The 21,641-nt window shown below is 43.2% G+C and overlaps 2 protein-coding genes and 1 pseudogene across 2 annotated transcripts; all 3 read left to right on the top strand.

The window, feature by feature from the left end:
* Nucleotides 1-797: 797 nt before the first annotated feature.
* LOC133378356 (disintegrin and metalloproteinase domain-containing protein 20-like) lies at nucleotides 798-4,576 on the top strand. The gene has a single exon (XM_061613189.1). It carries the CDS (start codon nucleotides 1,520-1,522, stop codon nucleotides 3,629-3,631), a length of 2,112 nt encoding a protein of 703 aa, XP_061469173.1. The 5' UTR covers nucleotides 798-1,519; the 3' UTR covers nucleotides 3,632-4,576.
* An 11,522-nt stretch (nucleotides 4,577-16,098) lies between these two features.
* LOC133378010 (disintegrin and metalloproteinase domain-containing protein 20-like) lies at nucleotides 16,099-18,523 on the top strand. The gene is made up of 2 exons (XM_061612794.1): nucleotides 16,099-18,198; nucleotides 18,467-18,523. Exons 1-2 carry the CDS (start codon nucleotides 16,099-16,101, stop codon nucleotides 18,521-18,523), a joined length of 2,157 nt encoding a protein of 718 aa, XP_061468778.1.
* Nucleotides 18,524-18,667: 144 nt separating this feature from the next.
* Nucleotides 18,668-21,276, top strand: LOC133378009 (disintegrin and metalloproteinase domain-containing protein 20-like; annotated as a pseudogene).
* The last annotated feature ends 365 nt before the right edge of the window (nucleotides 21,277-21,641 follow it).

Raw genomic sequence — 21,641 nt, 5'->3', positions numbered from 1 at the left:
CAGATCCTGTTGGACTGCAGCTCCCATTTAACCCAGCCAGCATGACCACTGGTCAGGGATGATAGGATATGTCATTCAACAACACCTGGAGGGTCAGAGGTTCCCCATGCCTGGAGACTTCTTATTTTCTGGTTTCTCCTTTTGGGTTATTCATGCTCCCCTCCTGCTCCCCCTCCCGCTCTGAAGTATTTAATGTTAAATGTATTTATTGCCTTTTAATTCTGCCCTTCTTGCAGGGACCTCATTGGGAGGGGGCATATTCTTTCCCTCCTTCCCCGTTTCATTCTCATAATAAGCCTTCGAGGTGGATTAGGCGGAAAGTGCGCGGCCCAAGCTCCCGAGTTTCATCGCTGAGTGAGGATTTGTATCCCCTCTAAACTTGCCTTGCAAACATCCTTTCCCTTACCTTGTTACCTAGCCCTGGGTAGAGACAGGCAACCAAGGAGGAATAGCTCCCTCACCTGGAAAGCCACCACGCTATTAATGCTGTCGGCAATAATTCCCTGAGTGAAGCGCGCTTGAACATTTGTCGTAGGCTTCAAGTTCGGGACGGTCGTCGTCGGTTGACGGTTTCTTGCTAAGGGCCGAATGCCGCTACCAACAGCACCCGGCGTGGACTTAACTTTTAATGGCCCCTCTATTAAGTGTTTTGGCCCCAACTGGTCACGCCCCTTGATTTGTTCTTCCCACGGCCCCGCTTCAGTGGCGAGGAAAGAGGCAGTGACCCCCCGGGAGGGCAAGGGGTTGCGGAGTCATTGTCGAGGTATGTTTGTCGTTTTGGACCTGCCATTCACGAGCCCCGTTGACCGCCACTGGCGTCACCGCCCTCTGTGTCCGTGTATGTGTGTTTGGCAGCTTTACCCTCCCTCCTCTCCACCCGTTATCGCTGCCTGAGAAGGGACAGAAGCGAATCGGAGGGAGCTTTTTCCCGGCTCGCACAGAAACGCAGGGCTGGGAAAAGCTGCCAAGGTAGTAGTATCCTCAGTGGGGCAAAGAGAGACCCGAGGGCAAGGAACAAGGCTGGCGGAGGATGAGACAGCCAAGCACGCGCGGCACTTTGTTTTTAATTGGAGAGCTGCACTGCGTAAAATAAGGCAACAATACCCTGGTGGTAGACGAAGAAAGAGAGGGGGGTAAGCAACCCTACTTTGTTCTCGTGTCAAAGGGCGTTTAGTTTTGTTTCTCCCCGCCCTTTCTTGACCTTAGTCCCCCGGCAGCGACCCAGTTCCGTGCACTCTCCCCTCCCCGCCGCCTCTCCCTCCGCTCTCTCCGGCCTTTCTCTCCCCCCTCCCCTCTCGCTGCTCAGTTCTATGGGAGAAAAGCCGGTTGCTGTAGCGCCGGGCAGAGGGAACCATCGATGGCTGCTTTCCTTCCAGCACGGCAGTGGTGGTGGTGGCGGCGGCGGCGGCGGAGCCTTGTTTTTCCTACCCGCCGCCTCCCGCCTGGCTGGTCACGCCGCTGTCGCCCTCCGACGTGAGGCGAGGTCCCCCCTCCAGTCCCTTAGATCCTGAGGGAAGAAATGGGGTGGGACAGCGCCGGCGGAGGACTCCTCTGGCTGGGACTCACCTTCGGAGTATTCTTGAGCCAGGCCTTTTGTCAGGCGCCGCCTCAGGGCTTTCGATACGTCTCCTATGAGGTGATCATCCCAAGGAGGATGGCGCCCCGGCGCGGGCGGGAACCCCAAGACCTCACTTACCTCCTAGAAGTTGAAGGGAAGGGCCACGTGGTGCATCTCAGGCAGAAGAGGGGCTTTGTTCCTAAGCAATTTCCTGTTTTCACCTATAGTAAGGAGAGGGATCTCCAAGTGGACTATCCTTTTATCAGGGATGACTGTTTCTACCATGGGTTTGTACAAGGCAAGCCCTCCTCTTTGGTCGCCGTCAGCACATGCTCCGGAGGATTTAGGGGCCTCCTGCAGGTGGAAAGGAAGACATACGAAATTGAACCTATCCAGGCATCAGCTAACTTTCAACATGTAGCCTATCGGCTGGAAGAAGAGCAGGATGCTGTCCATATGAGGTGTGGACTCACCAAGGAAGATCAAAATGGTCAGGAGGCCATGATCCAGGTCCCAGCAGCCAAAAGTGGTCCAGGAGCACTCGGGCAGACACGTACCAGATACGCAAAGGTTGCAGTTGTGGTAGAACATGAACTATATGTCCATTCTGGCAAAAATGAAACTCTTGCTGCTAGACGAGTATTGGATGCTGTCCATATTGCAGATTCACTCTATAAGCCTCTTGGCATTCATGTAGTTGTGGTTGGACTGGAAATATGGTCACAAGAGAACCTGATAGTAATTGCTAAAAGTATAGATGAACTACTTGACATTTTCAATACTTGGAGAAAAATGACCTTCATCCAGCGTCTAAGGCATGATGTTGGCCACTTATTTGTATATAAGCATTTTGGAGTTAAACTTGGATTATCATTTGTAGGAACAGTGTGTGATCCCATTTGGGCCTCTGCTGTTGATGTATTTATTACTTCTAGTTTGTTCTCATTCACTATAACTTTTGCTCACCAGTTGGGCCATAACCTTGGCATGCAGCATGATGAGAAATATTGCACTTGTAATCAGCATTCTTGCATTATGGCTCCATTACAGAGCAGTACAAGTAAGTTTAGCAATTGCAGTTACGAAAGTTATTCTATCCTAATGAAGAGCGGTAGGAAACAATGTCTGTTAATTCCACCAGAACACGAGAAACTGTATGAGCTCAAAAACTGTGGCAACAAAGTGGTAGAGAGTGGAGAACAATGTGACTGCGGTTCAAAATTTCATTGTGAATCTGATGCATGTTGCCATTCTAATTGTATGTTGCGATCAGGAGCCACTTGTGCTTTTGGAACATGCTGTGCAAACTGTCAGTTTCTTCCAGCTGGAACAGTTTGCAGAGAAAGGACTAATATCTGCGATCTTCCTGAATACTGTACTGGAATTTCAGAATGGTGTCCTGAAGATGTTTACGTACAAGATGGAGCTCCATGCTATGATGGTGCCTACTGCTATCATGGGAAGTGCTCTACTCATACTGAACAGTGCAAAATTATCTTTGGCAAGCAAGCAGTAGTTGCCCCACTAGGTTGCTTCAGAGAAATAAATAAGCGAGGTGACCGCTTTGGCAATTGTGGCATTATTCCTGGTAATGTGTATAAGAAATGTGAAAACAGTAATGTCTTGTGTGGTAGAGTCCAGTGCATAAACATCGATGAAGTGCCTAATCTGAATGACCATAGCGCCATAATACAAACTTCTGTTAGCAACAACTTGTGCTGGGGTACAAACCACCAGAGCGGAATGGGTAGAGCTGATATTGGAGCAGTGAAAGATGGCACACAGTGTGGCAATGACATGATATGTATTAATAGGGATTGTATCAAGGTGTCCCTTCTGAACTATGACTGTAATCAGACAAAGTGCCACAACAGAGGAATGTGTAACTCTCATAAAAATTGTCATTGTAACTATGGTTGGGCCCCTCCATTTTGTCTAAATGAAGGCTATGGTGGCAGCATTGACAGTGGACCCCCTCCACCCAAGAGTAGCAATTTAGGAATGACTACGAGCATTGTAATAGTTATTTCTCCTGCTGCTGCTGTTATTGGAGCTGGGGTTGGCATCATATAAGGATCTTCACTGACGGAAGTGTTGAAATTACCATATTTTACTCACTGAAGTGTCAGATGGCAAACTCCAATAAGTTCTCACATTAGGACAAGTCCTAAAGTGTCTAACCTGATATTGCAAACACTTAGGAAATGATGAGCTTATAAAGGATTTCATTCAGTGCACTATACTGCAAGTAATGCATTTCATTCCTTGTAAAATAAGTGACTTCTAAGAATAATAATTTAAAAATCTGACTTAAAGTTCATTTTCTAGGCTCATCAGCTTATGAAAATACTTGGGACATCCAGATGGTAATGTCTGAGGATGATGTCCCGCAGGGCCTATCGTAACATAATTACTGTGGAGTATCATATAAACAGAGCACTCCATAGTGGATTGGGGCTGCCCAAGGCTTATTTCAATAAGGCCTGTCTGACCAATATTTGCAGGTCATGTGGAGGTAATAAAAATTGTATGTTAGGGAAACCACTGGTTAAAAATGTAGAAATAAATTCAAACCTGATTATTCCAATTGGCACCTGTGTCTTTTTTAAAAAAATGTACCTCTGCTCTGAATGGAGGAGTTGAAGTTTCTTGTTGAAGGTGAAGTATATCAGTAGTTGACAAATGGAGCTGTCTTCAACATAAAATTTTGGGTCCACAGGAAAGTTCACTGGTGCATGCATTTAATAACATTCCCTTGGAACTGGACATTTACAGAGTTTGCTCAAAGAACTAAACTGGATTCCTGGACAGAAGTGGTTCACAGTTGCATCTTCAAGCAAATTATGTACATGACCCATTCTGATAAAATATTTTCATATGTGCAAACCCACAAGAATCTTTCTGAACATCATTTTGTGGAGGCAAAATTTTCACTGAAACTAACTTTTGTAAGATGTAAATGAGAGAGGACTGGAAGCTTGAAAAAAATCCAAGTAGCAAGGGAATGCCATCCAGAGACAAGCCTAAAAAAGGATACATTCACAAAGAATAATGAACAATTATTTTAACTGCAATAATGGCAATACGATTGGTTTCTTCATGCATCTGAAATGCCTATAGAAAGAAGGAGAAACATCTCAAAATTGCACATTCGTGAACCTCCTGCTCAAGATTTGTGTAGATGTTTAAATGCTATTTAATCATGTGTAAGTGTGTTGGGAATTGTAGCACCTATTAGCAGAATAACTGACACACCGCTGCTCTATACATAACTCCAAAATGTTACATCTATTCATAAATTGCCTTACAAGAATAAAAGTAAATTCATAATTTTGATTTGCAATGGCATACAATCTAAATTCTGGTAGATTTCTTGTATGCTTTTTTAGGTCACAAAAGTGCAAACCTGCTCAGCTTTGTAGTGTATATTTTAGCAGTAATGCTCCTTGAGCAACCAAACATCTGAGGTGAAAACATTATTTATGGATCTGTGTAATGTAAGAGAATTGCTTCAGTGAAACAGTTTTAATTAAATACAAATTTTGCTTTTCTACCTCGTTCTACCTTGCGTTCTAATTTAACCGAAAGCATTAATATTTGACTTCCCTCTCATAATCCATTCATCAGGAATGCGTTGTTTAGCACTTAGATATTTCCTGTAAGAATCAATTTACAGCTCTGAACAGTGATACCTGTTCAGAATAAAGTTAACTGTATTTGAAAAAATATCACACATTTCATATTATTTATCATATTGTACAATATAGTGACTGTTTAGAATGCACTTTACTGATGTACAACCATGAGAACTATTGCTTAGAAATGATTTCAGATTATTTAATAAAAATATTTTTATGTAAAAATAATTTTATTTATTACATTTGAATCTCGTCTTTCATTCAAGGAGCTACAAGGAGGCATACATGGATCTCACCTGCTCATTTTAACCTCCCAATAACCTGTGAAGCAGGTAATAGTGATTGGTCTAAGATAGGTCCTAGTGATTAGCCCTACTAATTTAATGGCAGACTGGAAATTTTAATGCAGGTTTCCCTGGTCCCAGTCCAACACTTAATACAGTAATAGTGTTGCGTGCCTCCCCAATCTCCGAGCAGTGAGATTTCAGGGGTCCCTGCACTTAACATAAGAACATAAGAAGAGCCTGCTGGATCAGGCCAGTGGCCCATCCAGTCCAGCATCCTGTTCTCACAGTGGCCAACCAGGTGCCTGGGGGAAGCCTGCAAGCAGGACCCGAGTGCAAGAACACTCTCCCCTCCTGAGGCTTCCGGCAACTGGTTTTCAGAAGCATGCTGCCTCTGACTAGGGTGGCACAGCACAGCCATCACGGCTAGTAGCCATTGATAGCCCTGTCCTCCATGAATTTGTCTAATCTTTTAAAGCCGTCCAAGCTGGTGGCCATTACTGCATCTTCTGGGAGCAAATTCCATAGTTTAACTATGTGCTGAGTAAAGAAGTACTTCCTTTTGTCTGTCCTGAATCTTCCAACATTCAGCTTCTTTGAATGTCCATGAGTTCTAGTATTATGAGAGAGGGAGAAGAACTTTTCTCTATCCCCTTTCTCAATGCCATGCATAATTTTATACACTTCTATCATGTCTCCTCTGACCCGCCTTTTCTCTAAACTAAAAAGCCCCAAATGCTGCAACCTTTCCTCGTAAGGGAGTCGCTCCATCCCCTTGATCATTCTGGTTGCCCTCTTCTGAACCTTTTCCAACTCTATAATATCCTTTTTGAGATGAGGCGACCAGAACTGTACACAGTATTCCAAATGCGGCCGCACCATAGATTTATACAACGGCATGATAATATCGGCTGTTTTATTTTCAATACCTTTCCTAATTATCGCTAGCATGGAATTTGCCTTTTTCACAGCTGCCGCACACTGGGTCGACATTTTCATCGTGCTGTCCACTACAACCCCGAGGTCTCTCTCCTGGTTGGTCACCACCAGTTCAGACCCCATGAGCGTATATGTGAAATGAAGATTTTTTGCTCCAATATGCATAATTTTACACTTGTTTATATTGAATTGCATTTGCCATTTTTCCGCCCATTCACTCAGTTTGGAGAGATCTTTTTGAAGCTCTTCACAGTCCCTTTTTGTTTTAACAACCCTGAACAATTTAGCGTCGTCAGCAAATTTGGCCACTTCACTGCTCACTCCTAATTCTAGGTCATTAATGAACAAGTTGAAAAGTACAGGTCCCAATACCGATCCTTGAGGGACTCCACTTTCTACAGCCCTCCATTGGGAGAACTGTCCATTTATTCCTACTCTCTGCTTTCTGCTTCTTAACCAATTCCTTATCCACAAGAGGACCTCTCCTCTTATTCCATGACTGCTAAGCTTCCTCAGAAGTCTTTGGTGAGGTACCTTGTCAAACGCTTTTTGAAAGTCTAAGTACACTATGTCCACTGGATCACCTCTATCTATATGCTTGTTGACACTCTCAAAGAATTCTAATAGGTTACTGAGACAGGACTTTTCCTTGCAGAAGCCATGCTGGCTCTGCTTCAGCAAGGCTTGTTCTTCTATGTGCTTAGTTAATCTAGCTTTAATAATACTTTCTACCAGTTTTCCAGGGACAGAAGTTAAGCTAACTGTCCTGTAATTTCTGGGATCCCCTCTGGATCCCTTTTTGAATATTGGTGTTACATTTGCCACTTTCCAGTCCTCAGGCACGGAGGAGGACCCGAGGGACAAGTTACATATTTTAGTTAGCAGATCAGCAATTTCACATTTGAGTTCTTTGAGAACTCTCGGGTGGATGCCATCCGGGCCCGGTGATTTGTCAGTTTTTATATTGTCCATTAAGCCTAGAACTTCCTCTCTCGTTACCACTATTTGTCTCAGTTCCTCAGAATCCCTTCCTGCAAATGTTAGTTCAGGTTCAGGGATCTGCCCTCTATCTTCCACTGTGAAGACAGATGCAAAGAATTCATTTAGCTTCTCTGCAATCTCCTTACCGTTCTTTAGTACACCTTTGACTCCCTTATCATCCAAGGGTCCAATCATCTCCCTAGATGGTCTCCTGCTTTGAATGTATTTATAGAATTTTTTGTTGTTGGTTTTTATGTTCTTAGCAATGTGCTCCTCAAATACTTTTTTAGCATCCCTTATTGTCTTCTTGCATTTCTTTTGCCAGAGTTTGTGTTCTTTTTTATTTTCTTCATTTGGACAAGACTTCCATTTTCTGAAGGAAGACTTTTTGCCTCTAAGAGCTTCCTTGACTTTGCTCGTTAACCATGCTGACATCTTCTTGGCCCTGGCGGTACCTTTTCTGATCTGCGGTATGCACTCCAGTTGAGCTTCTAATATAGTGTTTTTAAACAACTTCCAAGCATTTTCGAGTGATGTGACCCTCTGGACTTTGTTTTTCAGCTTTCTTTTTACCAATCCCCTCATTTTTGTGAAGTTTCCTCTTTTGAAGTCAAATGTGACCGTGTTGGATTTTCTTGGCAATTGGCCAGTTACATGTATGTTTAATTTAATAGGACTGTGGTCACTGCTCCCAATCGGTTCAACAACATTTACATCTCGCACCAGGTCCCGGTCCCCACTGAGGATTAAGTCCAGGGTTGCCGTCCCTCTGGTCGGTTCCATGACCAACTGGTCTAGGGAATAGTCATTTAGAATATCTAGAAACTTTGCTTCTTTGTCATGACTGGAACACATATGCGGCCAGTCTACGTCCGGGTAGTTGAAGTCACCCATTACTACCACATTTCCTAGTTTGGATGCTTCCTCAATTTCATATCTCATCTCAAGGTCTCCCTGAGCATTTTGATCAGGGGGACGATAGATCGTTCCCAGTATTAAGTCCCTCCTGGGGCACGGTATCGCCACCCACAACGATTCTGTGGAGGAGTCTGCCTCTTTTGGGGTTTTGAGCTTGCTGGATTCAATGCCTTCTTTCACGTATAGAGCGACTCCGCCACCAATACGTCCTTCCCTGTCCTTCCGATATAGTTTATATCCAGGGATAACCGTATCCCACTGGTTTTCTCCATTCCACCAGGTCTCCGTTATGCTCACTATATCAATGCTCTCCTCTAAGACCAAGCACTCCAGTTCACCCATCTTGGTTCGGAGGCTCCTAGCATTAGCGTACAGGCACTTGTAAGCAGTGTCTCTCTTCAAATGTCTTTGGCACTTGTGGTTTGGCCTGTGGTAATTTTGCTCTTCTGAATTTATATCCTGTGCCCCTGCTCTCACAATGCCTACTTCTAGGCCTACCCCTTTTAAAATTTCATCATTTCTTTGGTTTTTATCCCAGGGGGGAGGTTTATTCCGAACCGGACCTTTCTCAGCTCCTGTCGGGTTTCCCCCCTCAGTCAGTTTAAAAGCTGCTCTGCTACCTTTTTAATTTTAAGTGCCAGCAGTCTGGTTCCATTCTGGTTCAAGTGGAGCCCGTCCCTTTTGTACAGGCCCGGCTTGTCCCAAAATGTTCCCCAGTGCCTAACAAATCTAAACCCTTCCACCCGACACCATCGTCTCATCCACGCATTGAGACTGCAAAGCTGGGCCTGTCTGGCTGGTCCTGCGCGTGGAACCAGTAGCATTTCAGAGAAAGCCACCTTGGAGGTCCTGGCTTTCAGCATCCTACCTAGCAACCTAAATTTTGCTTTCAGGACCTCACGGCTGCATTTCCCCATGTCGTTGATGCCAACGTGCACCACGACCACTGACTCCTCCCCAGCACTGTCTACCAAACTATCTAAATGACGGGCGATATCCGCAACCTTCGCACCAGGCAGGCAAAACACCTTGTGTTCCACACGCCCATCACACACCCCACTGTCTATGTTCCTAATGATCGAATCACCCACTACAAGGATCCCTCCACCCCCTGGAGATATATCCTCGGCATGAGAGGATAGCTGCTCATCCCCCAAGGAATGGGTCCCTTCTAAGGGATCGTTTCCCTCTTCCTCAACTGGATGCTCTCCTTCCCCGAGACCAGGGTTATCCTGGATTTGGTTTCCTTTGGGAAGAAGGTCAGCGGAGACTGCGGTGTCTTTATGAAATATGGTTTATGAAATATTCCAACCTGAGCTTAAGATGGAGGGGGTACTAGGCATCAGCAGTCCAATATCCAGCTTTTTCATCTGCATTACAGGAGGCACCCCAAATGCCATGGTGCAGAAAGCCAGTCTCTCTGCCTGCCTTCAGTCACCAGCCTTTCTCTAGACAACTAAAAACACAAACCTCTCCTAGGCTCCAGGAGGGGGGTGGGGAAGGCTCTCCTGAAGAGTTTCAATGACAAAAGGATCTTCCTGGCTCATTTATCAGTTGCTGGGCACCTAATAGGCCCATTAACTACCTGGCCACTCTATTTGTTTAACAAAAGAAATTCATCTGGCTAGCAGAGCCAGCCCCAAGGCACAGGATTCCAAATCAGAGGCTGGAAAGGGGACTCACAGGGATCATCCATTCCAACCCCCCAACTCATAACACTAGTGATGTCCTCACTAAAAGGTGTATGTTTCTCAAGATATTAGTGAGTTGTTGTTTTAGTGTTATGAGTGGCTTTATGAATGCAAATCAGTCTCCTGGAGCAGTTCTATACAAGTAATTCCAGCTGATTTCTACCTTTTATTCAAAGTAATAGCACCCAGAATTATAAGTTACTGTACATTTGGGAGTTATCCATTTTGGAGGTATTCTTCAGGCTAGCACTATATCCCTTTTATCTGGACACTTCATGAGATTTAATGATGCCAAAATAGGTGTTGTATCCACCACCATCCCTCCTTATATTGGGGCAGATGTATTAAATATGAAGGAATTCCAGTGTCAAGCCAGTGCTAAAATTATGGGTGAGGGGCTCACCGACAGCTGGAAAATGGGAGAACCCTCTTTTTCTCCCTATAATTTGAGCACTTGTTGAGTGCTGAAAACCCTTCAGATCTGGTACACCCCACACCAAAACAAAAGATATGTCAGATTTCTGAGAGGTGGGTAAGAGCAGGGCAGGGCCTCCAGTAGTCACCCAGATGTTGCTGGACCACAACTCTCATCATTCCTGACTATTGGCCATACTGGCAGGAAGCATGGAAATTTATTTATTTATTTATTATTTAATTTGTATCCCACCCTTCCTCCCAGCAGGTCCCAGGGCAGCAAACAAAGCGCTAAAAACACTTTAAAACATCATAAAACATCATAAAAACAGATCTTAAAATACATTAAAACAAAAACAAAACTTTTGGGAGTTCAACAGCATCTGGAGGCCCACAGGTTCCCCCACCCTTGCTCTAGCTCATAGAACAAACTCCCCAGCTGGCTAGCTTACCCTAACTGCTAATTAATTCAGCCAATGAGATCAGGAGGTGTCGCTCAAATTCTTGTAAGCAGGAATTTGAGAGGGCAATGGATATAGGTCAGCAGTTGCCCCCCAGCTGGCAGTTGCGGACAAGGAAGGGGCTGGCTTGTGCAGCTGTGGCAAGCTGAGCAGGCCCTAGCCAGCTGGGGAGGACTAGCCTCGGAGGAAGGCAATGGTAAACCCCCTCTGAATACTGCTTACCATGAAAACCCTATTCATAGGGTAGCCATAAGTCGGGATCGACTTGAAGGCAGACCATTTCCATTTTAGCTCCCTGGGAATAGTTTTTTTTTTAAATGGAAACTGTTTGTACCTTGATTTTAATCTGAATTTAAAACTGAAACTTTCAGCTAGGTTTTTTTTCCAGCTAAAAAAGCTTTTTTAAAAAATTAATCTTTTTCACCCAGCTTAACTTCTGTCCCTGGAAAACTGGTAGATAGTATTATTAAAGCTAGATTAACTAAGCACTAATCCACCCGAGAGTTCTCAGAGAACTCAAATGTGAAATTGCTGATCTGCTAACTAAAATATGTAACTTGTCCCTCGGGTCCTCCTCCGTGCCTGAGGACTGGAACGTGGCAAATGTAACGCCAATATTCAAAAAGGGATCCAGAGGGGATCCCGGAAATTACAGGACAGTTAGCTTAACTTCTGTCCCTGGAAAACTGGTAGAAAGTATTATTAAAGCTAGATTAACTAAGCACATAGAAGAACAAGCCTTGCTGAAGCAGAGCCAGCATGGCTTCTGCAAGGGAAAGTCCTGTCTCAGTAACCTATTAGAATTCTTTGAGAGTGTCAACAAGCATATAGATAGAGGTGATCCAGTGGACATAGTGTACTTAGACTTTCAAAAAGCGTTTGACAAGGTACCTCACCAAAGACTTCTGAGGAAGCTTAGCAGTCATGGAATAAGAGGAGAGGTCCTCTTGTGGATAAGGAATTGGTTAAGAAGCAGAAAGCAGAGAGTAGGAATAAACGGACAGTTCTCCCAATGGAGGGCTGTAGAAAGTGGAATCCCTCAAGGATCGGTATTGGGACCTGTACTTTTCAACTTGTTCATTAATGACCTAGAGTTAGGAGTGAGCAGTGAAGTGGCCAAGTTTGCTGATGATACTTCATTTCACAAATCTTCATTTCACATATATGCTCATGGGGTCTGAACTGGCAGTGACCGACCAGGAGAGAGACCTCAGGGTTGTACTGGACAGCACAATGAAAATGTTGACCCAGTGTGCGGCAGCTGTGAAAAAGGCAAATTCCATGCTAGCGATAATTAGGAAAAGTATTGAAAATAAAACAGCCGATATCATAATGCTGTTGTATAAATCTATGGTGCGGCCGCATTTGGAATACTGTGTACAGTTTTGGTTGCCTCATCTCAAAAAGGATATTATAGAGTTGGAAAAGGTTCAGAAGAGGGCAACCAGAATGATCAAGGGGATGGAGCGACTCCCTTATGAGGAAAGGTTGCAGCATTTGGGGCTTTTTGGTTTAGGGAAAAGGCGGGTCAGAGGAGACATGATAGAAGCGTATAAAATTATGCATGGCATTGAGAAAGTGGATAGAGAAAAGTTCTTCTCCCTCTCTCATAATACTAGAACTCGTCGGCATTCAAAGAAGCTGAATGTTGGAAGATTCAGGACAGACAAAAGGAAGTACTTCTTTACTCAGCGCATAGTTAAACTATGGAATTTGCTCCCACAAGATGCAGTAATGGCCACCAGTTTGGATGGCTTCAAAAGAAGATTAGACAAATTCATGGAGGACAGGGCTATCAATGGCTACTAGCCGTGATGGCTGTGCTGTGCCACCCTAGTCAGAGGCAGCATGCTTCTGAAAACCAGTTGCCGGAAGCCTCAGGAGGGGAGAGTGTTCTTGCACTCGGGTCCTGCTTGCGGGCTTCCCCCAGGCACCTGGTTGGCCACTGTGAGAACAGGATGCTGGACTGGATGGGCCACTGGCCTGATCCAGCAGGCTCTTCTTATGTTCTTAAGGAAACTGAAGTATATTGAGCTTGATCTAGAGGCAAAGCCTACCTTTTTAATTCTAAGCTACCATTAGCTAGGTCTGTAATGTGTGGAAGTATATATTAATTGTGTTGGGGTTTTTTTACTGTACACCTTCTCCAAAATTGGGATTTAGTCTAGTTTGCTTGTTTAATGTGGCCCCTCAAGGATTCTCTTCTAGCGTAGCTGAAAATTAGGTTTCTACAGGGTTACCACCCCTAGGATTTGGCTGTTTTTCATACAACAGACTAATATGGCTACTGTTCTGGCAAAGAAGTGAAAGCAATTCCTACATTTGTGTGTGTGAACGGCTTACAGGTTTTATTTATTTATTTAAGATATTTCTATCCCGCCCTTCTACCCTATAATAGGGCACTCAGGGCGGCTTACAAAAATAAAATCAGACATGTACATAATAAAATTGTAAGCAGTAAAATCACAAAAACATTAAAATAAATTAAAATACGTAAAATGTAATTAAAATATATAAAATACAATACACACACACACACACACATATACATATATATAGGGATTGGTACTAAAGGGACTACAAAGGTACAATTTAATGTAGAAGACATAAAATCAGTGTCAGGCTGTGTTATCAAAATTACATAGTATATAATTTTTGTTAAATAAGAGTGTGTTGTACACACACTGTTAATCTAGGCCTTGCTAGGCCTGAGGAATCAAAAACTTAAGTAAACTGTAGAGCAGCCGTGCTGTCCTGGAATGGATGATAAGTTCAACGCTGTGCAAGGTGCTTGGATATTTTTTGCTGACTCTGACAGACGTGCAAGACTTTGGCATCTTGGAAAACATTGTAACATCAGTTTAATAAGATGCTAAAGAATATGAAGAAAACAATGCTGCTTCAGCAAAACTGGTATCATAACATTATTGAAAATGGAATGTGCTGGAATGCGTCAAAGTGACCTGAGTAAAAAAACAAAAGGTGCTGGAAAAGGAGGGTTTCCAGTTATAAATTCCCCCAAATATCCACAGTCCAGGGGTCACCAAGCTCTTTAGGACATTGGGCACATTTAGAATGTTGAGAGAATGCTATGGGCATCAGTCACAAAATGGCTGCCATGGTGTGTGTGGCATAACATGAAATGGCTGACACATCTGAAAGAGCAGAAAAAGAGACAGGGCTACAAAATAGTCAGCAACCCCTGTCATTTGCTCATATGGAGAAGCTCTTTACATCTCTTCTGTGTTCAGGATGGAAGGGATGGTGGGTATCCAAGCCTGGCACCCATTTAAGTGTGGACATGTTTAAGGGTTTGTGTTTAATGTAGGAGAGGCCAAGTCAGTGCAGACAGGAATTGAACTGGAAGAGCAATCTCTTGTGCATTGTGGATTTTTGAGGGGATACTTCTTGAAACTTTTCACAGGTGCCATAGGAGGTACTGATGGACACACTTATGCCTATAGGCACCATGTTGGCAGTCTTTGCCATAGTCTACAGTATATCTTATTTAGGTTCACCTATACACGTAATGGAATTGATGTAAAAAATAGAACATTCCATCCTCCTGCTCTTGATCAATATAAAAGGTGTATAGGGTTTTCTCTTTCTCTGCTTGCTGAAGATTTCACTAATCTTTATATGCGATCAACCAGCTGAAGGCCACAGGAGTCTGACCTGCAGCCCTGGCTGGGCACCTACAATTCCAAAATGCTAGGAAACATAGAAATCAGGATATGGAATGAAATGTACATGTTCTTTTAAGCAACCAGATATTTTATATTATTATTACTTTATTTTCAGCATTTATGCCCTGCCCTTTAGCCAAAAAGTGTTTGAGAATGGCTACAAAAATTGATTTTAAGATGGTTGTTCCTTCAGACTCATAATCTAAAAAAAAATCACACACAAAGTAAAAGGAATGAGAGGGAGGCTGGAAGGACATAATAACATAAGAAGAGTCTGCTGGATCAAGCCAGAGGCCCATCTAGTCCAGCATCCTGTTCTCACAGTGGCCAGCTAGATGCCCCTGTGACAGAGCTTGGAAAAGTTACTTTTTTGAACTACAGCTCCCATCAGCCTAATCCAGTGGCCATGTTGCCTAGGGCTGATGGGAATTGTAGTTCAAAAAAGTAACTTTTCCAAGCTCTGCCCTGTGAAGCCTGCAAGCAGGACCTGAGTGCAAAAGCATTCTCCTCTCCTGCAGTTTCCAGCAACTGGCATTCAGAAGCATACTGCCTCAGAGCCTTTATATTCTCTGGCTTCCTAGAGTACACCCAAACCACAGTGATTGATGGTGAAGGTGTTCCAGAGGTTGCTTCCTCTCAAGAAGACCTGTGACCCTTGGAAAATCCTCTGCTTCTGAGTCACATCAGAACTTTGGTTCTCACAACATGTAGTATGTCATGGCTTCTCAACTCTGGCCCAGACCTTTCAGCACTGTGGTTTTCAAAGACTGGGGGTAGCTCCTCTTCCTCTGGCAGCACTGGGGGGGTCTTCAGTGGATCTCGTCCCTGAGGGACTGTCATGGAGATCCTCACTGCTGATTCTAGAGGACCTTGCTCTTGTCCCAAGGTCCTTGGACTCTAGGCAGTCCGGTTTATCGTCTGAGGACTCTCATGTCAATTCTGGATTAGGGCTAAGTGTGATAGTTTGTCTACTTGTGCTCTAGGACCATCTTGACCTGGGTTTGTAACCTCTGAATGGCTTTTTTGGAAGATGTCCATCTGCAGATCAAAACGCAGATATGTGTCCTGTTACCATCACTTCAGTGTTAGAAGGAATGCCACATCTATCTCCAACATAGTAGGAATAAGCCCTCAGGATCCTCCACTGAAATGCCTTTTCCATAACTCTGAAGTCAGTTACCTTGATTATCTTCACTTGCCTGACATTTTGCTCCTCAGATTCTTAGCACACCTTCCTCTTCTTCCTGTAAGTGCCCTTTAAGCCAACCACCTTTCAGGCACTCTTCACTGCCACGCCCCCCAATTCTTCCGTCTTCCATCCTTCTCCCCATTCTGTTCCGTCTTTAATCAACTGAGCTCCACCCACATTCCAAAGGTAAATCTGACTGTTGGTTATGGTCAGAATCCTCCTCCTCTTCTATCTGACTAGTAGCCACTTTCCCACCTTGCTTTGTTCACAAGGGGCTATCCAACTGTGAATGACAAGCAAAAGTAGAGTGCTCTAGCGAATTATTTTATGTCAGGGAAAATGGCTAGCCATCTTGCCTGGTTGATGGTGCTGATCTCCTGGAATGCTTTGACTAAGACTGCAGGTCAGAAACCACCACAGGGTTTTAGGTATGCCTCTTACGAGGTGACTATCCCAAGGAAACTGACCCCCAGATATGGACAACGAGAACCCCATGATGTCACCTACCTAGTGCATATTCAGAAGAAGGGCCATGTGGTGCAGCTCAGACAGAAGAGGGGCTTTGCTCTTAAACCCTTTCCTCTCTTTACTTACAGTGAGGAGGGGGACCTCCAGGTGGACTATCCTTTCATCAGAGATGACTGTTTCTATCATGGCTTTGTACAAGGCAAGCATTCCTCTCTAGTCACACTTAGCACTTGCTCAGGGGGACTCAGGGGTCTGTTGCAAATAGAAAATGACACCTATGAAATTGAACCTGTGGAAGCATCTACTAATTCTCAGCATGTGGTGTATAGGTTGGAAGAAAAGGAGGGTGCTGTCCGCATGAGGTGTGGGCTAACTAAGGAACAGCAGAGTAACCAAGAGGCCACAATTCAAAATACAATGGATATATTGACCCAAAGTACTACTGCAAGAGGTTGGTGGGGGGACACCAGGTATGTGGAGGTTGCAATTGTCATAGAACATGAACGATATGTCCAGTTTGACAGAAATGAAAGTCGTGTTGCTATGCAAGTTCTGGATGTTATCCACACTGCAAACTCATTCTATGAGCCACTTTCTGTTGAGTTGTCTATAGCTGCCCTGGAGATATGGTCAAAAAGGAACCTCGTACCAGTTGTTAACAGCATAGATGACACACTTGAGAATTTCTCTCATTGGATAAGAGACTCACTCATTAAACGTATACAGCTTGATGCTGGTCACTTATTTGTATATAAGAGTTTTGAAAGTGCGCTAGGATTAGCATATGTAGCAACAGTGTGTAATTCTCATTGGGCATGCGGTGTTGAATCATATGTGACTTCCAGTTTGTTCCATTTTTCCAACACATTTGCCCATGAATTAGGACATAATCTTGGCATGCAGCATGATGGATTATATTGTACTTGTGATCGACATGCTTGCATTATGGCTGCAACCCAAGCAAACACTGACAAATTTAGCAATTGCAGCTATAGTAATTATTTTAAGCTAAGAAACACACAGTGTTTGCTAAGTGCACCGGACCCTAATAAAATGTATAAATTTTCATATTGTGGCAACCAAATAGTGGAAGCTGGGGAGCACTGTGACTGTGGTTCACTTGTTCAATGCAAGTTGGATCCATGTTGCCAATCTAATTGTATGTTGAGTCCAGGTGCCACTTGTGCTTTTGGACAGTGCTGTGCTAAGTGTCAGTACCTTCCAGCTCATTCTGTTTGCAGAGAGAAGGTTAGCAGATGTGATCTTCCTGAGTACTGTAATGGGACTTCAGAGTGGTGTCCTGAAAATGTTTATGTACAAGATGGTGCCCCATGCAGTGATGGCACATACTGTTATCACGGGAATTGCACAACTCACAATGGGCAGTGCAAAATGATTTTCGGAATGAAAGCAACAGCTGCATCAGAGGGTTGCTTCAGAGAGATGAACATTCAAGGGGACCGCTTTGGCAACTGTGGCCTTAGACATGGAACTTATAAGAAATGTATTGCTGAGAATATCTTATGTGGCCGAATCCAGTGTGAAAATGTTGATAAATTACCTTCTTTGGAGGAACACAGCACCATAGTTAATACACCTGTTGGCAATAGGCAATGTTGGGGTATGGACTATCATAGTATAATGGAGAAAGCAGATATTGGAGCAGTGAGAGATGGCACCCCTTGTGGCACTGACATGATGTGCATTAATAGGGAATGCACAAGTGTGTCCCTTTTAAAGTATGATTGTAATGTGACAAAGTGCCATAATCGGGGAATATGTAACAATCACAAACATTGTCATTGTGATCCTGGCTGGGCTCCTCCTGACTGTCTCAATAAAGGCAACGGGGGCAGTATTGACAGCGGACCCCCTCCACTACAGAAGACTTGGAAACATCATATCAACAGAACAAGAATTATAGTAGTAATTGTATTTTGCGTCTCTGCTGCTGTTACTGGCGTTTGTCTGGTAATTATTTCAAGAATAGGCTTAGGCAGCAGTTTTTAAAGTTGAAGGGAAGATGCCATCAAACAAAAGCAAACCAGATGTGTCCAGTGTAAATCACAGAAATGAACAATGCACAAAATGTGTCAAATAGATACGTAGAAAACAATCAACACTATTACACAGAAATATATTCGAGTCGCTAAGCTTTTTCATTATTTTTAAAAAGTGTTTTTTGTAATATTTGTTTCTTAGGCACATTAGATTATAAACATTTTGGGTTCATCAACAGGAGAAAACTCTGATACCTGTTGAAGTTGTCTATATCCTCCAGCTCTCAGAAACTTAGCCTACTGATGGAAAAAAATATGTTCCCTGAATGGAGGGCTAAACGCTCTGGGCAGAGGTTCAGTTTCCAAGTAAGCCCCCTTTTCCACAGGAACCTACACAAGCAGGGATGTTCTTTTGAGTAATTAAAATTCTATCCTAAGATATGTTTGGTGAATAGCAATTTGTTCTAATAACAAAATATAGAAAAATCTTTGGCTACACTAATCACAATTTTAAGAGTTTAAACACTGAAAGTACAAATACTAAAATACATAAAACACATACAAAAATCTTCAGTCAGATATGGGTGTTAAATAACTCCAACAAATGAAATATCTTAATTTTATGAATAATTTATCCTGAATAAATCCCTATTGGCTGTTGCTATGGACAAAGGCTGGTAATGGAAGAAAATTGATGTCCATTTGTGAATAATCTTCCACATTGAATGGCGCTTTAAAAAGCAATGTCAAATTCCCTGGTATTGAAAATGATTAATACATACCTGACCAGTATATCATTATTATGACACTCCAAAGTTCTGCTGAGAGCAGATTTGTGTTGTTTATCTAAGAACCAAAGTAAATGAAGTGTTTGGTTTGTTTGTTTTTAAACCACTTTAAAACAGCCACAGAGCCCCACAAATTAATCATGGATAGTGCAACTGAGGATGGATACTGTTTCCCTAATCAACCAAGCCCTATTCCAAAGGTAAATCTACTGACTGTGATCAGAATTCTCCTCTAATTAGTGGCCTCCTTCTTATATTGCTTTGGATCCATAACTGGCTATCCTATTATAAATGACAGGCATGCGTATAGTGCTGTAGTGAATTTTTTCGTCTGTCAGGGGAAATGGCTAACAATCTTGTCTGGCTCTTGATGCTGATCTCATGGAATGTTTTGAATGAGACTAGAAGTCAGAAACCACCTCAGGGTTTATGTATGCCTCTTATGAGGTGACCATTCCTAGGAAACTGACTCCAGGGTATGGACAATGAGAATCACACAATGTCATTTACCTGCTGCAGATTGAGGGGAGGAGCCATGTGGTAAAGCTCAAGCAGAAAGGCAGCTTTGTCCCTAAATATTTCCCTGGCTTCACTTACAGTGAGGAAGGGGACTGCCAGTACTTCCTTTCATCAGAGATAAGTTTTTCTACCATGGCTTTACATAGGGTGAGACTTCCTGTTTGGTCATCCTCAGCACTTGCTCAGGAGCACTCTGGGGTCTGAGGCTATTAGAAAGTGGCACCTCTGAAATTAACCTGTGCAGGTATCTGCTACTTCTTAACATGTGGCACATAGGTAGAAAGAAAAGAATGGTGCTGTCCACATGAGTTGTAAGCTAATCGAGGAAGAGCAAAGTCATCAAGAGGCCATGATCCAAAACACAATGAATATATTGACCCAAAGTGCTGGTAGAGGAGTCTGGTGGGAGCACACCAGGTATATACAAGTTGCAATTGTAATAGAAGATAAACAATATGTCAGGTTTGGCAGAAATGAAAGTCATGTCGCTATGCTTGTTCTGGATGTCATGCATATTGCAAACTCATTTTGTAACCCACTTTCTGTTGAGTTGTCAATAGCTACACTAGAGATATGATGAAAAAATAATCTTATGAAAATAATCTTATGAAATGCTTAAGATGTTTGTTCATTAGATGAAATATTCACTAAGTAAATGTATAGATTTTGATGCTAGCCACTAATTTTTGTATAAGAGCTTTGGAAATATACTTGTATTATCATACTTAAGAACAGTGTATAATACCCATTGGACATCTGGTGTTGATTCATATACTACTTCCAGTTTGTTTGCCAGTATGTTTGTATATGAATTAGGACATATTCTTGGCATGCCGCATGATGGTATATGTTAGAGCTGTGCACTGAGCGGGAGGAGATGCAAGATCTCCCCCCATCCTCTCCCAGCGATATATTTAATTAGTGTTTTAAACCCTAATTAAACATTAGCTCCACCCCAAACTTATTTAGGACCAGATCCAGGGCAGGGTGATGGTCCCCAGGTCAACTCAGGGTGGGTTGGCCTGATCCCCCCACCCCCATCAGAGCCACTTGGCAGGTGGGAGAACCGTGCACAGCTCTAGCATATACAGTACTTGTGATCAATGTGCTTGCATTATCACTGCTTGCATTATCACTGCATATCAAGCAAGCACTGATACTTTTTGCAATTACAGTTATAATGATTTTTCAAACTAATGATCACTAAATGTTTATTAATTCCACCAGACCCAATAAATGTATAAATCCGCATACTGTGGCAACAAAGTAGTCAAAGATGGAGAGCAATGTGACTGTGGTTCCCCAGATCAATGCAAGTGGGATACATGCTGCCAATCTAATTGTGTGTTGACTGTAGGTGCCGCATGTGTTTTTGGCCAGTGCTGTACAGTCAATACCTTCCAGCTCAATCTGTTTGGGGTGAGAAGGTTAGCAGCTGTGACTTTCCTGAGTACTGTAATGGGACTTCAGAGTGGTGTCCTGAAGATGTTTATGTACAAGATGATGCTCCATGCAGGGATACTTCATATTGTTATGACAGGAATTGCAAACTCACAAAAGGTTAGTGCAAAATGATCTTTGGGAAGAAAGTGACAGGTATATCAGAGGGTTGCTTCAGAGAAATGTATGGGGTATTTATTTCAGGAGGTGCTTATTTCATGAATGGACTAAGACAGCAGTGTGTAAGATTGAGAGAAAGAATCCATAAAAATGAAATAAGTGTTGTTGGCATTGACAGGTAGCTACTCTTCAGGATTTCAGGTAGGAGTTCTTCTCAGTCATACCTGAGAAAGCCAAGGATTGAACCTGAGGGTTTACATGGAAAAAGGAGCTCTACCACTAAGCTATGGCACTTCCCATACTGTCCTGGCTGATCTGCAAGCCAGAGAAGACATAACTGGGTGGGTGTTAGGAATGGCACTTGCCCCAGTTATCTACCTCCTGAAGTGAGGCACATTACTTCACGTCATAGGGCTGGCTCTGCAAGAGTAACAATAAGCACACACACATGCACACACCAGTCATGAAGTAATACATTTCAGTGCACATCCTGAGCTAAGTAGAGGGAACTTGCATTGTAGTCCGGTCCAGTGAGTCCATGACGGAC

The sequence above is a fragment of the Rhineura floridana genome, chromosome 2 (genome assembly GCF_030035675.1).
Source record: "Rhineura floridana isolate rRhiFlo1 chromosome 2, rRhiFlo1.hap2, whole genome shotgun sequence".
NCBI lineage: Eukaryota > Metazoa > Chordata > Lepidosauria > Squamata > Rhineuridae > Rhineura > Rhineura floridana.
Note: the sequence above shows the minus strand (reverse complement) of the source record. Positions and strands in the feature narration are given on the sequence as shown.